Below are 15,048 nucleotides of genomic sequence, written 5' to 3' on the forward strand. Positions count from 1 at the left end.
GCAGAACTCTGAAAGGTAGAAAAAACATTTTGGAGTTTATGGAAAAGGTACCAAACTAAGAGTCACAGACCTAGGTTCTACTTCCCCCCCTGGGTAGGTTGAGTCCTTAGGCAAACCACCTAACCTCTGAGCCTCATTTTCTTCATCTACAAACTGAATATCCCCAGGGAGCTATGGTAAGGTTCTGGAAGAACAGACAGGTTGGGCACCGTCACTGTTACTAGAGGAAATGCTCTCATCTCCTGGTTCCATCATTTTGGATGGTGCACCACATTCAATTACTGTTTTTCTGTCCTAATAGGTCTGTCAGCAACTAAAAGCAGGCAGCTCCTGCTGCCCCCTCCCAATACACTGCCAAATTGACTGTCTAATACAAGGCTGCTTACTCTAATTGCATTCTTAAGAAGCAATAATTTAGAAGTTACTTTAGAAGTTGTACAAAAGCGGGTGGGGATGCCTGGGTGGCCCAGTGAGTTAAGTGTCCCATTCTTGATCTCAGCTCAGGTCTTGATCTCGGCGTCAGAGTTCAAGCCCCATACTGGGCTCCATACTGGGCTTGGAGCCTACTTAAAAAAAAAAAAGAAAAAAAAGAAGAAGTTGTACAAAAGGGGGAAAACACCTTGCCATTTTTCTGGAGATCATAAACTATGTTGTTCACCCTCAAATCAAACTTTGCCCCCTACTGTCCACAAAATAATACCCATAAGTTAGCCACTCTATTTTTTTTAAAGTCCAAGAAGGAATAATACGTATTATACCCAAACAGCTAGTTCCAACTGAGGGACTGAACCTCTCCAGAAAACCAAGGAGATGAAGCACCACGTAAAAGGCTGTTCAGACACCTTTCAGAAGAAAAAAAGTAACATAAATGCCACTAATGCAGAAAAGCAACAGAGAGACCTGGGAATACCAAGAACTGGCAAGAGAAAGCTACAATCAGTAGTCCTGAGAACCCATGATCCCAGCAGATATGGTCTTAGGCATGAGGAAGACTCAAGGAAAAGGTGCAGATCAGTGTGGCTAAAAGCATTTCAGCTTCTGACCTATTACTTGCTTTCTACTACTGGAACTATACTAAGAGGAAAGAGTCAAAGAAACATCTTAACCTTATGAATTTTTCCTAGGTGTTTTCAAAAAAAAAAACGTGTTTTTTTTGATGTTGGCACATCATGCTGTGGAGAGAAGACTATGGGGGGACAGGTTGGGGGCTTCATGTAGCGCCCCCCCACACACACATGTGCCTGGGATTGTTCTTCTGGGACAATAGCAGAATTAAGATAGTCACCGCAGCATCTCTGTCCAGCCACAACCTAAAACTTGGCAGGTTCTGCAGTGCATAAATATTCTTCACCAGTGACTGGGCTCCTGGCAAGCCAGGAAATACTCATACCACAAAAGAGAATCAAAAGAAACAAAAATGACATGGGAGGAAGTGGGGAGAAGAGGGAGATCCAAAACTAAGTAAATGAATATACACACAAAACAGACCAAGAAAAGCTACACATTTCCTGTCCCCAAAGCAATATGCAGCAACCTGGCCATATCCCGAATGCCCAGACTACAGAGATCTGTCCCTTTTCTCAATCTCTCAAACACTATTAAACTGCTGGGGGGGGGGGGGGGATCTTTTAAATTACCATTTTCTATCATTTTCTGCCTCAACTCCTTAAGCAGACAGACCAAATATGAGAACAAGGATGCTTTATAAACCTTCTCTAAAGCCCTCTCAGTATCTAGCACTTAGTAATAACATGTGACAAAATAATAAATACTATACAACTTCCTGGCTTCTGAACACAGTCCCAACACAAAAAACTTGAAAACTTTTTAAAATCCTTTAAGTAAAAAAAACTTTAGATGAATTTGGATAAAATCTAGATGCCAAGTCAACCACAGCCCACCTATACCAAAGCCTTTCTTACCAAATAGGAGTAAGCTCCATCGCAATGATTTTCAACCTTTAGGGAGATAAAACATACTTTTTTCCCCCCAATTCTTAATTCCTCACCCAAACCAACAACCAAGACACCCTAAGAGCCCCTCAACTAGATGATCCAGGGCACATTAAAATAAGCAACATATTCATCTAAAAGGAATCATATAATCAAGGAAGAGGACTGGTAATCTTGGTACCAAGATTTCTCTTTAAGTGCTTCTCAAAGATAAGTTCAGAGGGGCGCTTGGGTGGCTCAGTCGGTTAAGCGTCTGCCTTTGGCTCAGGTCATGATCCCAGGGTCCCAGGATTGAACATCCCTCCCACCCCCACATTGTGCTCCCTGCTCAGCGGGGAGTCTGCTTCTCCCTCTCCCTTTGCCCCTCCCCCTGCCCGAGCTCCCTCTCCCGCACTCTCTCTCCCTCCCTCAAATAAATAAATAAAATCTTTAAAAGAAAAAAAAAAAGACATTTAAAAACAAAAGTTCAGAATACACCTATAATTTTTTCAAAACAATATACACAGTTATTTCAAAATTAGGTTTTTAAAATAAGCATATACTTTTACTCACATCCCAAGTATAGAAAAAAAAAAAAGTGGCTGGGCTGGAGACTGCACCAATTTTTAAAACTGCCAGCATTACACTCCTATTTTTCAGAAGGGTTTTGCTAAGATGTTCAATACAGGGACATATTCTAATTCCTCGTTATGACTGGCCTACCTCAAGTGGCTGCCAGGAAAGCAGGGCTTTATAGGCATTGTTCTTTCCTCACATGCCACATCAGTGCTAGGTTGATCAAACAGATCTTTGTATCTGTTTGCCAGGCTGAACAAAAAGTTAACTAGAAATTTAAGTGCATCAAGTCACCAAAAGGAAGGCTCTACACTGACATTTTCTACCTACTTATCATTCATCTGCATTCATCTCACTAGACATTAACACACGCTAAAGCTGCTCTCTGCTATTCAAGTTGTGCTATTATGCTCAGGAGTAGATTAATAATATCCACCTTCCTCATTGTTTAAAAAAAAAAAAAAAAAAAAATTACAGCATTGGTCCAAACATGATACGTGGAGCCTCTTTCCACTTCTGCTGGTGCATTAGCTTGCTGTACTGCACACATGGGAGAAAGCTTTGCTGAAGCTGTCCTGCTGTTTCTAGAGAAGGGCAGAAAAGGCTGAAGGCTGAAAAAAATAACAGGGGAAAGAGGAGAGACAAACACACATAAACCTCACACCTGGTAACCTCTACTATCAGCTCTTTTTTCCAGCAATCTGAAGGGAGAATGTCTTTTCTAAGCTGACACCATCAGCAATGCAGTTAGCAGGTGGGCCGCAGGCCTCTTTTAAACAGCTCATAACATCCTATTAGTTTTCACAGTACCAAGGCAACTTCTGCTGACCCCGAAGCATGTGAATGAATACAAGCAGGTGACCAGCAGGAAGAAATTCCCACTCCCAGTAGGGGCAGGTCTAAAATCCCAGGAAGAGAGGGAAAAGGTAAGATAAACTGCTAGAAGTACATCTTGTAAAGGAAGGATAAAGTCTCTTTAGACCAGAGATTAAAGGAGACTTCTCTAAATGAGGTAAAGGAGACCACAGAAATCTAAAATTATATGGAGTGATCTAACATAATTCAAATATTTACAAACACAATCATAAAAGAATATGAAATCTTAAGCCCTCCTGCCTTTGTCTTTATATTTGAGTAAACTTTTTAATTCCCATAGCCTTAGGAACCGTCACAAAGTCATAACTCGAATACCCAACAAAGGCCAGGCAGTAATTTATTCAGAAGTGAAACAAATCACGCTCCATATGAAGGATGCAGTTGACAGATATGGGCCCCGTGTTGCTCCACCCTTCCAACTTTTCAAGAGCCATGAAATATGGTTCTAGATCTTTATATGATATTTCCCAGCACCTAAATCAACACTTCACTACTTTTTAAAAAAAATATGTTTTAGGCCAGTGGCACCTGGTGGCTCAGTCGGTTGGGCGTCTGCCTATTGCTTTCTGCTGGGGTCATGATCTCAGGGTTGTGGGACTGGGCCCATGTCAGGCTCTATGCTCAGCACAGAGTCAGCTGGAGATTCTCTCCCTTTGCCCCCACCCCCCCCCCACGCACACTCTCTCTCAAATAAATTCTTTAAAAAAAAAAAAAGTGGTTCAGGCCAAATGAAACAACTACAGACCATATGCAACCTCTGGCCATCATTTGGGACCAACGGCAGAAACTATTTGTCCATGGATACCCATTTCTCCTTTTTGCCCTCTAATAGCAGCATGAGAAGATATTCTTCAGTGAGTAAAATGTAACAAAATGCTTAAGAGCCAATGAAAAGGTGCAAGCCAAATGAAAAAATGAAGGGACAAGTGCCTAGGCTGCACCTGACCCAGAACCGCCAGGCTAGGGGTAGAACTACTGCAGGGCTCAGAAGCATAGACAGCTGACTAAAGGACAGAGGGCTAGCGCAGAGGTGTCGAAGAGAAAAGATGAAGGCTGTGGGTAGATCAAGTTCCTTGCAGAGACAATGGTGGGGAATGATGAAAGTCAAAAGCACTGATGACCTAGTATTTGGGAAAGGTCCATGAGTCATCCACAGCCATAGGCCACAAAGGGCCCCAGGGGTTTAAACAAAATAAGCCAGCAACCAGTAAGTAGCACCTCAGGGAAAGAAAGCGGTGTTCAGTAAACTCCTACGGAAACAGACCTTACCCGGGGATGGGTTATAAAAACTTGCTCACTCTATAATAAACTTTGTATACGTAAAACAGCTTAGCTAGCTCTGCAATAATGGTGGGCCATCCTCCTATCACCAGAGGTGCCTCCAGTAGGGAAGCAACATCTGTGAGATTTTTAAAAACTGACTTTCAAAAGTAGCTCAGAGTGAACTCAAGACCAAGTATAGTCAGTTCCAGGAATATTTTCCTAACCTTACCCAATTCACTGAATTTATTTTCAAATACACGGTGATTTATTTGCTTTGAGAAATACCTCGTGTACTTCTGATACACACGTAACGCCCAAAGAATAAAAAAGTGTTAAACATCCTTTAAATATTGAACAAGTGAACAATTTCCAATAACTTACTTGACAGGGCATCCATCAATAACTTTTCACTTAGGGTGGTGAGAGGGTATTGAAACAAGCAGGAAAAAAAAATGTATTTCTATATAAACTCCATCTTGTGATGTACAGGAATAGATTCTTGATAAGAAATTAAACAAAATTCAAATCAGGAAAATACGGACTGATTATTTTAATTTAAATGCTTAAATTTAAAAATCTGATTTCTCATTGAAAAAAAGATGGAATATTTAAATTAAGACATTTATATTCCTGGAATGTTAGCTGACTAAAGTCTCGTAATTTCACATGTAATTTTTTAACATTATTTATATTTTCCAGAAAAAAATGCATTTTAAACTTCCCTTCCAAATCCCACCATCATAGATATATTTATACCTATTTCCATACTGAAATGTTCAAAGGCACAATTCTCTCAAAACCTCCCTGCAGTTTGGGAATTTTCGCTTTCTCCATGGCAGAAATATGCATATGATGGTATGTTATAAAGAATCACTAAAAATTATGGTTCATAATAACGCAATGAAGGCCAAATATATAAAACTAATCAATGGGAACCACCGATTACCACTTTTCCAATTCAGTACACATTGTCAATCCACTGCCAAAAAAATCTCATACTTCAGTATGCTCATCGTCTCCTCATCCTTGAGATATGGAGGGTAAGGTTTTATACTCAAAAAGGTTAAGAAACCAAGGACAGGGGCGCCTGGGTGGCTCAGTCGTTAAGTGTCTCCCAGGATCCTGGGATCGAGCTCCGCATCGGGCTCCCTGCTCGGCGGGAAGCCTGCTTCTCCCTCTCCCACTCCCTCTGCTGTGTTCCCTCTCTCGCTGTGTCTCTCCCTGTCAAATAAATAAAATCTTAAAAAAAAAAAAAAAAAAAGAAACCAAGGACATAAGTAATTGAGTCAAAGACCAGACAATGGAAACTTCAGGCTTCCAGCCTATAGCATATTCCACCTGGCTCTGCTAAATTAAGAATTTCAACTAAAGTGACAAAACTTACCGAAGCAAGACAACTCAGTAGCTAAACTGGCAGCACTGTGTTCACAAGACCTTACATGTGTAATATTTGTTTACAAAATCAGAATGGATTTTAAAACAAACTGAGACAAGGAAGCTTAGAGTCTGCCTTCGATGAAAAGCCCACATTGCTAAGGCTACTGCAGACAAGAACTGATCTGAATGACTTCCCCCTGCCCTCACCAGTATAGAGGACAACTCCAATACTCGAAGTCCTATTTCCCAAACAGAACCTTATTTTAACCCTCTTGAAACCTGAGGGCTAGATGGTAAACTATGGAAATTTCGGTGTACGTACATTTCTCTAGGGAGAGAGGGCCCACAGCTTTCTTCAGATGCTCAAAGAGACTCAGAACTTGATATTAACAAGAATATTCAATTTTACAGGAATTCCGTAACAAAGATACAGGAAAGCTGAGAATCCCTATTCTCACAAAGAAATAAAACTAGTCAAGAAAATGTCTAATAAAGCTTGAAGTGAGTTCGACTACTGCTAACTAAAAGCAAAATAAAATAAAAACCCATACTGAAATGTTAACCTGCTTGATATTTATGAAAATACAGATTTTTGTGATATTCTATTAATGCAACCTTTAAAGTTGCTGAAATCATCTCCGGTAATGAAGAGCCTACAACAAAAATTCTGTAGGAAAAGAAAAGTTAGTCATGTAGAATATACGTTTCTTTTTTAGGAGACTGACTCCTTTAAATCAAAGGAAAAGGTGTTATGAATCTATCACTATTAGACAGACAAGGTAAAAAATACACAGATACTCAACCCAGGAGTTCAAAACTTATCTGATCTAAAGCAAAACCCTCAACATGTTAAAACAAAACAAAAACTATCATTTTACTGTCTCACAATAAATAAGCCTATTGAGAAAAACTGTCAATTTTTTTTTTTTTCCCAAATAAATGATCTCTGAAAGTAGGAAAGGGGGTCTTGCCTGTCAAACCTTATTTGCCATACATTTTCAGTCAAACCGACATAGTGGAAATCAGATATGGAAATAACACACAAATTCTATAAAAGTCCAAGTTCAAAAAAAGAAAAAAAGTTACTTGCAATTAATAATGCAACCTCCAAATTGGTTCAGTTTTAATCTCCTGCCACCTATTCCTATGACCTTGGTTATTTTACCTATCCCACTCCTTCCCGAAGTACCCATCCTTTTCTGTATGAAGATTTATTACAAGGAAAACCCGTATGTCATCACTCAAAACTACTCAGCAACACTCAAAGGGGAAATATACAGTTAAGAGTATCAATGAAATTGATGCATTCAAAACCTAACCTATAACTGTGAGAAAATAATACCTTTACCAGAAATAGGTATTTTAATGTAGTCCAATCTCTGGACAGGTAGCACTGGTATTAAAGGGGAAGATGTCTATAGGAATGCACCTTCTACAGTGTTACGGAAGAGTCGCCTTTCATTTTTGTCTTATACAAAATAGAAGGCTAGAGATATAGAAAGTCATATTCTCTTAAAAAATATTCTCCTGTGATCTTACTAAAATTAAAACTATGATAGGCATCATGCATGCTGAAAGCCAAACCTGTTTATTTCTTGTTAGTGAAAAGTTCCCTACATATTCCATAAAACTGCCATAGGATTTTACTATACTAATTCCTATTTTTAGTTCAGATTCCAAAAGTTACCAACGCTATTTAAACCATAATAAAATGTTGTGTATCTTTTAATTACACAAAAGCCTTAAAGTATTGCCTTTCAAGCTTAAGCACCTTCTGTTTCTGCTTAGCAGATTTATATTACTTAAAATCAAGAAGAAAAATCAACTAAGATTGCAAACCAATTAGTATCTAAAAATCAAATAGAACTTAAATGTTCTTACCAAATTAGAAACATATAAAACAATGAGTTTGGCATTAAAGTACACAACACGTGCGTTCGGTGAGTAACCAGAACCAGTGAAAACTTCCACATCTGTAAAATAAAACTGGCCAAAGCAAGTGAACATTCTGTGTGGCTAATGTTCTCTATAGAGTTAATTCAAGAGTTGGGTGTGGCATCACCAGTGCATGAGGCCTTCAAACGGTTCTACAATATATTAGCATAAAACAGCAGTACTGGCAGTTAAAAATATTAACAAACGATTAAGACTCTAACCAGGATAAATTACATAATCTGTGGATCCCGGTGCAAAATGAAAGTAGAGGGTCTCCTTGTTCAAAAATTTAAGAATTTCAAGGGGGAGCGGTTAAGACTGCATAGGTTATATGCCCATAAAGCAGTTCTGCTTCCAACCAAGTATTCATGCTTAAAAACAAAACTGAACTTTAAATGTGGTAGCTTACTGTGATTATTGGCCTTCCAGCTGAATATCCAAACAATAAGAAAGAGCTGCAGTAGACAGCTATGGGCTGGTTTTCCACAGGGTGGCATACCACCCAGGCCCCATACCACCTCATCTACACAGCCTTCCCAACGCCATCAAAAAAATAACAACAACCTGACCAGGCTAAGTACCACGGGTCTCTAGTCTCCCTTATTTCCAAACATTATTGGTGACAAAGGTGATTAAAAGAATGTGTTATGGTAGCTTTAGTAAGACTTCAAATGAGAGCAAAAGAACTGACCCAACCATGCAGACCAATCTATCAAAAAGGTTAACAGTAAAGTCAGTCTTAAGATGCTATTTTGGAATATCCAGTCCTTTGGGAAAAAAAAAAACACGAAGAGTAATGTGCCACTGTGGTGTTCTTGCGCCATGCTACCGTCTGAAAAGTATCCCAGGTTTAAAAAACATTTCCCCCCATCAAAGAAAGGTTGATCCCAGTTTAGAAGTCGGGGTATTCTGGGTGGCTTTGTTGTATCCTTAAAGAAAACTTGGGACTTGCTTCTAGAATAAAAGGGGGGGGGGATGAAAAGCAATATTTTTAAAAATTATAGTCAACCAGAAAAGCATAGAAGGCTAGAAGGGCTGGAAGCGGTAACAAGGATTCAGCCAGGAATATCTGTCTGTATACAAAGATCCAAAAGGGTGAATTAAGAAATGGGGTAGTAGAAACGTCACTTAGAGCCTTGTTGTTCCATATCTCACCAGGAGATAGGTCGTAACTAAAAGTGCAAAACCCAGGCAAAGAAGGACCTTGCTTCTCCGGTGAAGACGCATTAACCAGAACCAACCAACCCCCAAAAAAACAAAAACCAAAAAAGGAACTCTTAACAACTCATGCATTCTTAGCCTAGAAAATAAGGTTCAGTAGTAAATAACAGGCCTGGCCTACACTTACCAGTTTGGGGTTACCTGTGCTATTCCAGGCGCATACCCTATAACTAAAATTCTCTTCATCCATAGGAACAGTGTCTACAGCTTAAAAGAGCTGACCTGATTCCTAAGAGCAAATGCTATACAGTGAAGGAAACACTTAAAGACAGAGAAAATGGGGGGCCTTAAATGCCTCAGGCTGTCTTTGAAGGGTAAATAAAAAACCTAATTCCCCGAAAGGTGGCAGCACCAAGTTACCCAAATAGGCAATAAGGGGCCAGTTTGATCACACAAACACAAAAACATTCTCTCAAGGGGGGGGGGGGGGGAGCAGAAGAATCACATCAAATTGGATGTAATGTTTCTTCATAATTTTTCCTACCTCACCCCAGCCATTACTTTCCAGACACAAGTTTTCTTCTTGTCCCTTCTTTCCCTTTCCTCCCCCATTTCCAAAGGAACTTTCTCTAAGTATGCACACACACCCCACCTGAGCAATATTAAATCAATATTCCTACAAACCTCTCATAAAGAATAACCCAAAAACAAATGCAGTGATGTTCCAGTCCATCCAGCCAAGCAGTCACCATTTCTAGACCCAAAGATCTAGATGAGAAAGTAGATCCAGGAAAGCTTTTCTACCCGCTCACCAAAATGGAGACTCCAGGTCAGCTTCCAAAGAGCGAGCGAGCTTAGCACAAATGAAAAATTCAAAGGACTCCGGGGAAACCGTTTTTGAGAAGATTCTCTTCAAGGGCAACTAACCAGTAATTCAAACTGATTTTTTAAGGAAAAATTACACCCCAACTGGTATTCGAGTGGTTTTAAATGGACTTACTTGTCCTAAGTTTGGGGCTGAGGGACATTTTAATGAAGACAGAATTATTATGGGTGGATCCACCAAAAAATTAAGTTTCAAAAAACTCTGTCCTTGACGGGGGTATATTCATGTAGCATTGCTAAGCACCATTCTTTGGGGAGGGAATGAAAGAGAAGAGATATCCGGGAACAAGTCCTCCTTTCTCACATTCTCAGAAAATATAAAGACAGGAGATGAAATTTTTATCATAAAGATGATCTTTTTAAATGCACACTATTTTAAATGACCATCTGGACAGCTACAACTCCTTGCTCATAGCTCACATCTAGAGACAAGGTTTTGCACCCTGGCCCTCCAGGATAACAAGTAGGCTTTTAAGGCAACGCTGTGGAAAGACTGCCTGCTGGTCATTGTCAAGACCACTGGAGGAGCACCTGCTGGTGAACCGATGTTGGTCCCCGCGAGACCACCAATCGCACCAGTGCACGCACACTCGTCCGTGCACGGGGGCCGCAACTGGCCGGCCCTCCCGGCCGAGCTGGAGGCGCAGCTGCCGCAACCTACCGGAGCAAGCCAAAAGCCCCGAGTCCGCCTCGCCCGGCGGCCCGGCCCGCCCGGCGATTCCCGCCCAGCGCACTGCTCGCGCGCAAACCCAGGATGCCACCGCGAGCTGCGACCTCGCGCGGCTGCGCCCGGCCTCACCTAATACCGCGCAAGAGAGCGAGCGGCCCCGGGGATCCTCTTTGCTCTGCCCTGGCCGCTCCCAGTCCCATGCCACCTCCGCACGCTGCGTGGCCGCTCCAAGTCTCCAGACGCCCCAGGAGCTCCAAGGACCACGCGCGAGGCGGCGCCTTACCAAGTGGGCACGCCACCAGACACCATCCGACTGGAGAACCCAGTGCACACAGCCTCCCACAGGCGGGGTTGCCAGTCCGCCACAAGAATCCTGCCCTTTTTCTAGAAAAACCCCCTCCCCCCACTTTCCCTTCAAAGCACTCACCTGCGTCTCGGCGCAGTTCTCGCGCTTCACGCGGCCGTACCCGGGCACGTCCAGGCCTGAGCACGCTGCCTGGCGCGACTGGCCCCGCTCGGCTCCCGCCGCCCCCAACCAGCTTGTGCCCACAGGAGGGGCGGTGCCACCTCCCGAGGCGCCCAATTCCCTCTACTCCCGCCGCAAGGGGCCGAGCTCTAGGAACTTCGCGTGCACAACCTCCGCCACCCCCACCGGCGTTCCCGCCCGAGGCCGGACTAGGGCTCCCACCGAGCGGAGGCCGGACTCCGCTCGGCGCCGCGGCGCCGCGCACAACCCTCACCTCGGCGTCCAAAACAGACCCGAGGCCAGGCGCCGCGTGCCCGCCCTCCCCGCCCCCACTCCCACACCCCCCGCACTTGCCTGCTACGACTCGGAGCTGCAGCTACTACGGCTCGCGCCGCCAGCCGTCAGCACGGCCGCGGAGGAGTCGCTCCGGGCGGGCTCCGCGTAGAGGCGGTGGCGGCGGCGGCGTTCCCAGTCCTGCCGGAGGCGGGAAGGCGGACTGGAACCCGGCGAAACCCCCGCCTTACCCGCGTCGCGCCGGCGACCGGCCTCCTCACCCGGCCGGCAGCTGCCTCAGTGACGCCCAGGCGCCGCGGTCCCGCCGTTTGTAGCGGGGCGGGGAGGAGGGGCTTGCTTGGAAGAGCGCCAGGAGGCGGGGCCGGCGGCGAGTTAGCGGCGCCGCGACTGCTGCCGCCGGCGCGTGCCCTGCCCGGCCGCCCGCGGGTCGGTGCCTGCGAGAGGACGTCTGGCTGCGGCCGCTCGGCTCGGTCCCTCCCGTCTTCCGATTCCGAGCAAGCTCTGGGACCAGGATCCCCTGGCAGTGCGGAGAGCGTCGCGCGCCCAGAGGCGGTAGATTCCAGGTGCAAGTTTGCAAAGCCCGAGGTTCCGGGCGCTAACTGGGAGCCAGAGCGACTCGCGCCGGGGTTACTTTGATGTATATGTGTATCAAATATATACACATACGTACATACATATATATTGCAAGCAGTTAAAAGGCTCTTTTCCCCCCTACTTCACAGCCGAAGGGTCCTGTCCCTTGGCGGAAAACTAAAGGCTTAGCCCTGGCTGCCCCTCTCTGCCTCTCTCGATGGAATCTGACGTTCAAATAAGCCCGAGTACCTGTGCGGGGTGCTATACTCTGCTTCAAACGCAAAGTAGGAAATCCTGCACTCGACTATACAAGAGCCTGCCGCTCGCCGCATCCCCTCCAACGCCCCCCACGTTAGCCCCGAAATGGCCAACTCTTCACCGAGGGGGGCGTCACATCGCTGCTTAGCCTTGGCCCGCCCCCACGCCCAGCTCAATCGCCTTTCCCCAGAAAAACCTGTGCCTGTCCTCAGACTCAGCCCCGCGACTGGGAGTCAAAATCGACCCCGAGCCACGCGGTGGGAGCACGTTTTTACACCTGCTCAGCCGCTTAATTACGAGAGCACCTGTCGTGTTGTTGTGGTTGTTTTCATTGCAAAGGCTTCTGTTTTAACCCTTCCCCCTTAAAAACTGCACTTAAAATATCACCTGTCATACCTACCTGAAATCGCAGGAGGTAAGAGAAAGGAACTGAGCAGTGGGCGACTGAGTCGCCGCAAAAACGTGACCGAGGTTACAGCTTCAAGGGCATGATGCGGGTTTGATGCAGCAAGGTCCGCTAAGGGCGCCCAGCGCTCCCCGCCCCCACGCGATAGGCGGGGCGGGGTTGGGGTGAGGAGAGAATGGAGGAAGGACTCCTTTACCCCAGGGCGGGGGTGGAGGAGGCAAAATTGCCCTCTTGGGCGAAGTCAAATCAGGCGTGGTAAAGTAAGCGGTTTAACCATAATCGAAATGGAGACAATCCGCCCCTCAATTTGGGGGACCCAGACTGGGGACACCAGAAATAGCTAATTGATTCTATATCAGCATTTCTGTTGTCACCCCAAATCCGATTAGCAATTAAATGACCTTAATTGACTTTGTACGGGGTTACTGGGAAAACTGCTCAAAGCGCCTGCGCCTCTCTGAACTCCCTCTAAACAGTTAATTATAATATTCCCATCCCAGGCAGGCGGGATTGCTAAAAATGCCTGTTTCCAAACGTTAGGCAAAAATGGGCCTACCACATTTGCCAATCCAAGCCTAAAACTCCTAGAATGCCCTACGCCCTACTTCCTGAAGCTGACTTCTTCAAGTTACGGGAGACCTCTCTACAGAGTTCCCCAAGTCTTCCAATCCACTTCGACCTGCAAACGTAGTTTTTCTTGGAGAACTCCAGAACAGGTTAAAATGGGGTGCCTAAGCACTTGGTTAAAAGAGGGAAGAAGAACCCAGGAGTGATTGGTGTAAGACAGACAGACTCAGGGAATGACAATAATAACTGAGAGATAGTTACTTTTTTAAATCCTCCAAAAAGCGACTTTTAAACAGTCAACATTTTCTGGGTTTGCAGACTTATTTGTTCAGATTCTGACCAACCTTTCAGATGTCCCATTTAAGAAGCCATTTTACGAAGGAAGTCTTACAGGCCCAAACAGCTTTTCTACTCTACCACCCCTAAAACATGCACTTTTTTCTTGACCTTTAGGAACTTATTTCCAATTAGGAAAATAATTTATTCGGTTACTATTGTCTGCTCTGTACTCTACTCCCCCCCCCTAACTTTAAGCTTGCATTTTATAGGTTGCAGTGTAGGCCTAAGAAATAAACCATCTCCATCTCCCTCCTATTCCCAACATCCAGAGGATGGGTATTTATATATATACATATACATATATACATGTATATGTATATATACATGTATAAAGAAAATACCCAGTCTCGACATGTATATGTATATATATAAATAGAGATGTGGGGAAGGGCTAAAGGTTTAAAATCTTAACCAATAAACACTCTTAACCAACAAGAGTGTTTATGAGTGGGGGCGGGGAAAGAACCCGTGCATTTCGGGGAGGAAGTAAGAGACATTCATCCCATCCCAAGAGTGTTAAAAGTAAATACTAAATGGTTGACTATTGCTCTCACTCTGGCCACAATAAAGCCAGATCTGCAGCTGGCAATTACAAGAGAAAATACCCAGTCTCGACATCAGTTTCGCTAACCCGTACTTGAAAATGGCAAACGGGGAACGTATCCAACCTCCAATTTGCCACAGTTGTATAGCTCTCATATTAATTCTTTAGAGACGTGAAATAGGTGGGTACGTAGCAACGTGCTGGGCATAAATTAAGCAACAATGGCCACGCGAGGTCCTATTCGCCGCGGAGCTCCCGTACAGGGCACTGCCACCTTGCTATCCCCAGACCCCACCGCCCCAGAGATGGCAGAGTCGAGTCTGGAGGCTGGCCGCAAGTTGGCTTTTAGACCGGGGAGGGTGGGTGGGGTGGAGAGCAGGGTGAAATTAACAACCCCCGGCCGGTTTTGTACCTTTTCCCCATTCTCTCCGTGTCAAGCACCACACCGGCGCTCTCACGCACACTCACCCACACCCCCTCGTGCCAATAATTTAAACTTCTCTTAGGCAAAGGCAGCACCTCGTTCACCGCCACCACCACCCTCTCAGTCCTCCCCGCCCAGCGAACATCCTCCCCCCTTTCCCATATCTACCCTGATTTCTCTTTTTCCGCAGCAGAAAGCCAGCTGGTTTCTCCCAAACCCCGAGAAATCACAAAAGTTAAAATGAAGCATGTGTCTGCCCAGCGTCTCACCCCCAACCATCTTTCTCCCGGCGTCAGTTTAACAATAGCTATTCGGGGGGGGGGTAAGAAAAGGGGTGAGGGCAACGTAGCGGAGTTGGCTCCTTGGGGTGGCTGTGAATCCTCACGGCTGCGAAGGGGTTCCCCCTCGCCCCGAAGGCGAAGTCAGCCGCGTAGGACCAAGGACAGGGCTTGCAATCCACTTCCCAGCGCCCAGCACAGCAAGGCTCCCAGGCAGCCGCCACT

At 44.9% G+C, this 15,048-nt stretch overlaps 1 protein-coding gene across 10 annotated transcripts in view; it reads right to left on the reverse strand.

Annotated features, from left to right (window-relative positions):
- ELAVL2 (ELAV like RNA binding protein 2) overlaps nucleotides 1-15,048 on the reverse strand; it is a 163,304-nt gene that overhangs the window by 122,380 nt on the left and 25,876 nt on the right. The window contains exon 1 of one of the 10 annotated variants that reach the window (XM_036082676.2): nucleotides 12,666-12,759. The exons of 3 other annotated variants lie outside the window; for them this stretch is intronic. Coding sequence is in view for 2 of the 7 variants with exons in the window: in XM_036082669.2 (XP_035938562.1) it covers nucleotides 10,804-10,874 (71 nt within the window). In the remaining 5 variants the exon portion in view is untranslated. Of the gene's footprint in view, nucleotides 1-10,803; nucleotides 10,886-11,101; nucleotides 11,241-11,494; nucleotides 11,716-12,665; nucleotides 12,760-15,048 lie in introns of those variants that run through there. 6 more of the 10 variants (XM_036082675.2, XM_036082674.2, XM_036082680.2 and 3 more) reach the window with 6 other exon arrangements.

This window comes from Halichoerus grypus, chromosome 14 (genome assembly GCF_964656455.1).
Source record: "Halichoerus grypus chromosome 14, mHalGry1.hap1.1, whole genome shotgun sequence".
Taxonomy (NCBI): Eukaryota; Metazoa; Chordata; class Mammalia; order Carnivora; family Phocidae; genus Halichoerus; species Halichoerus grypus.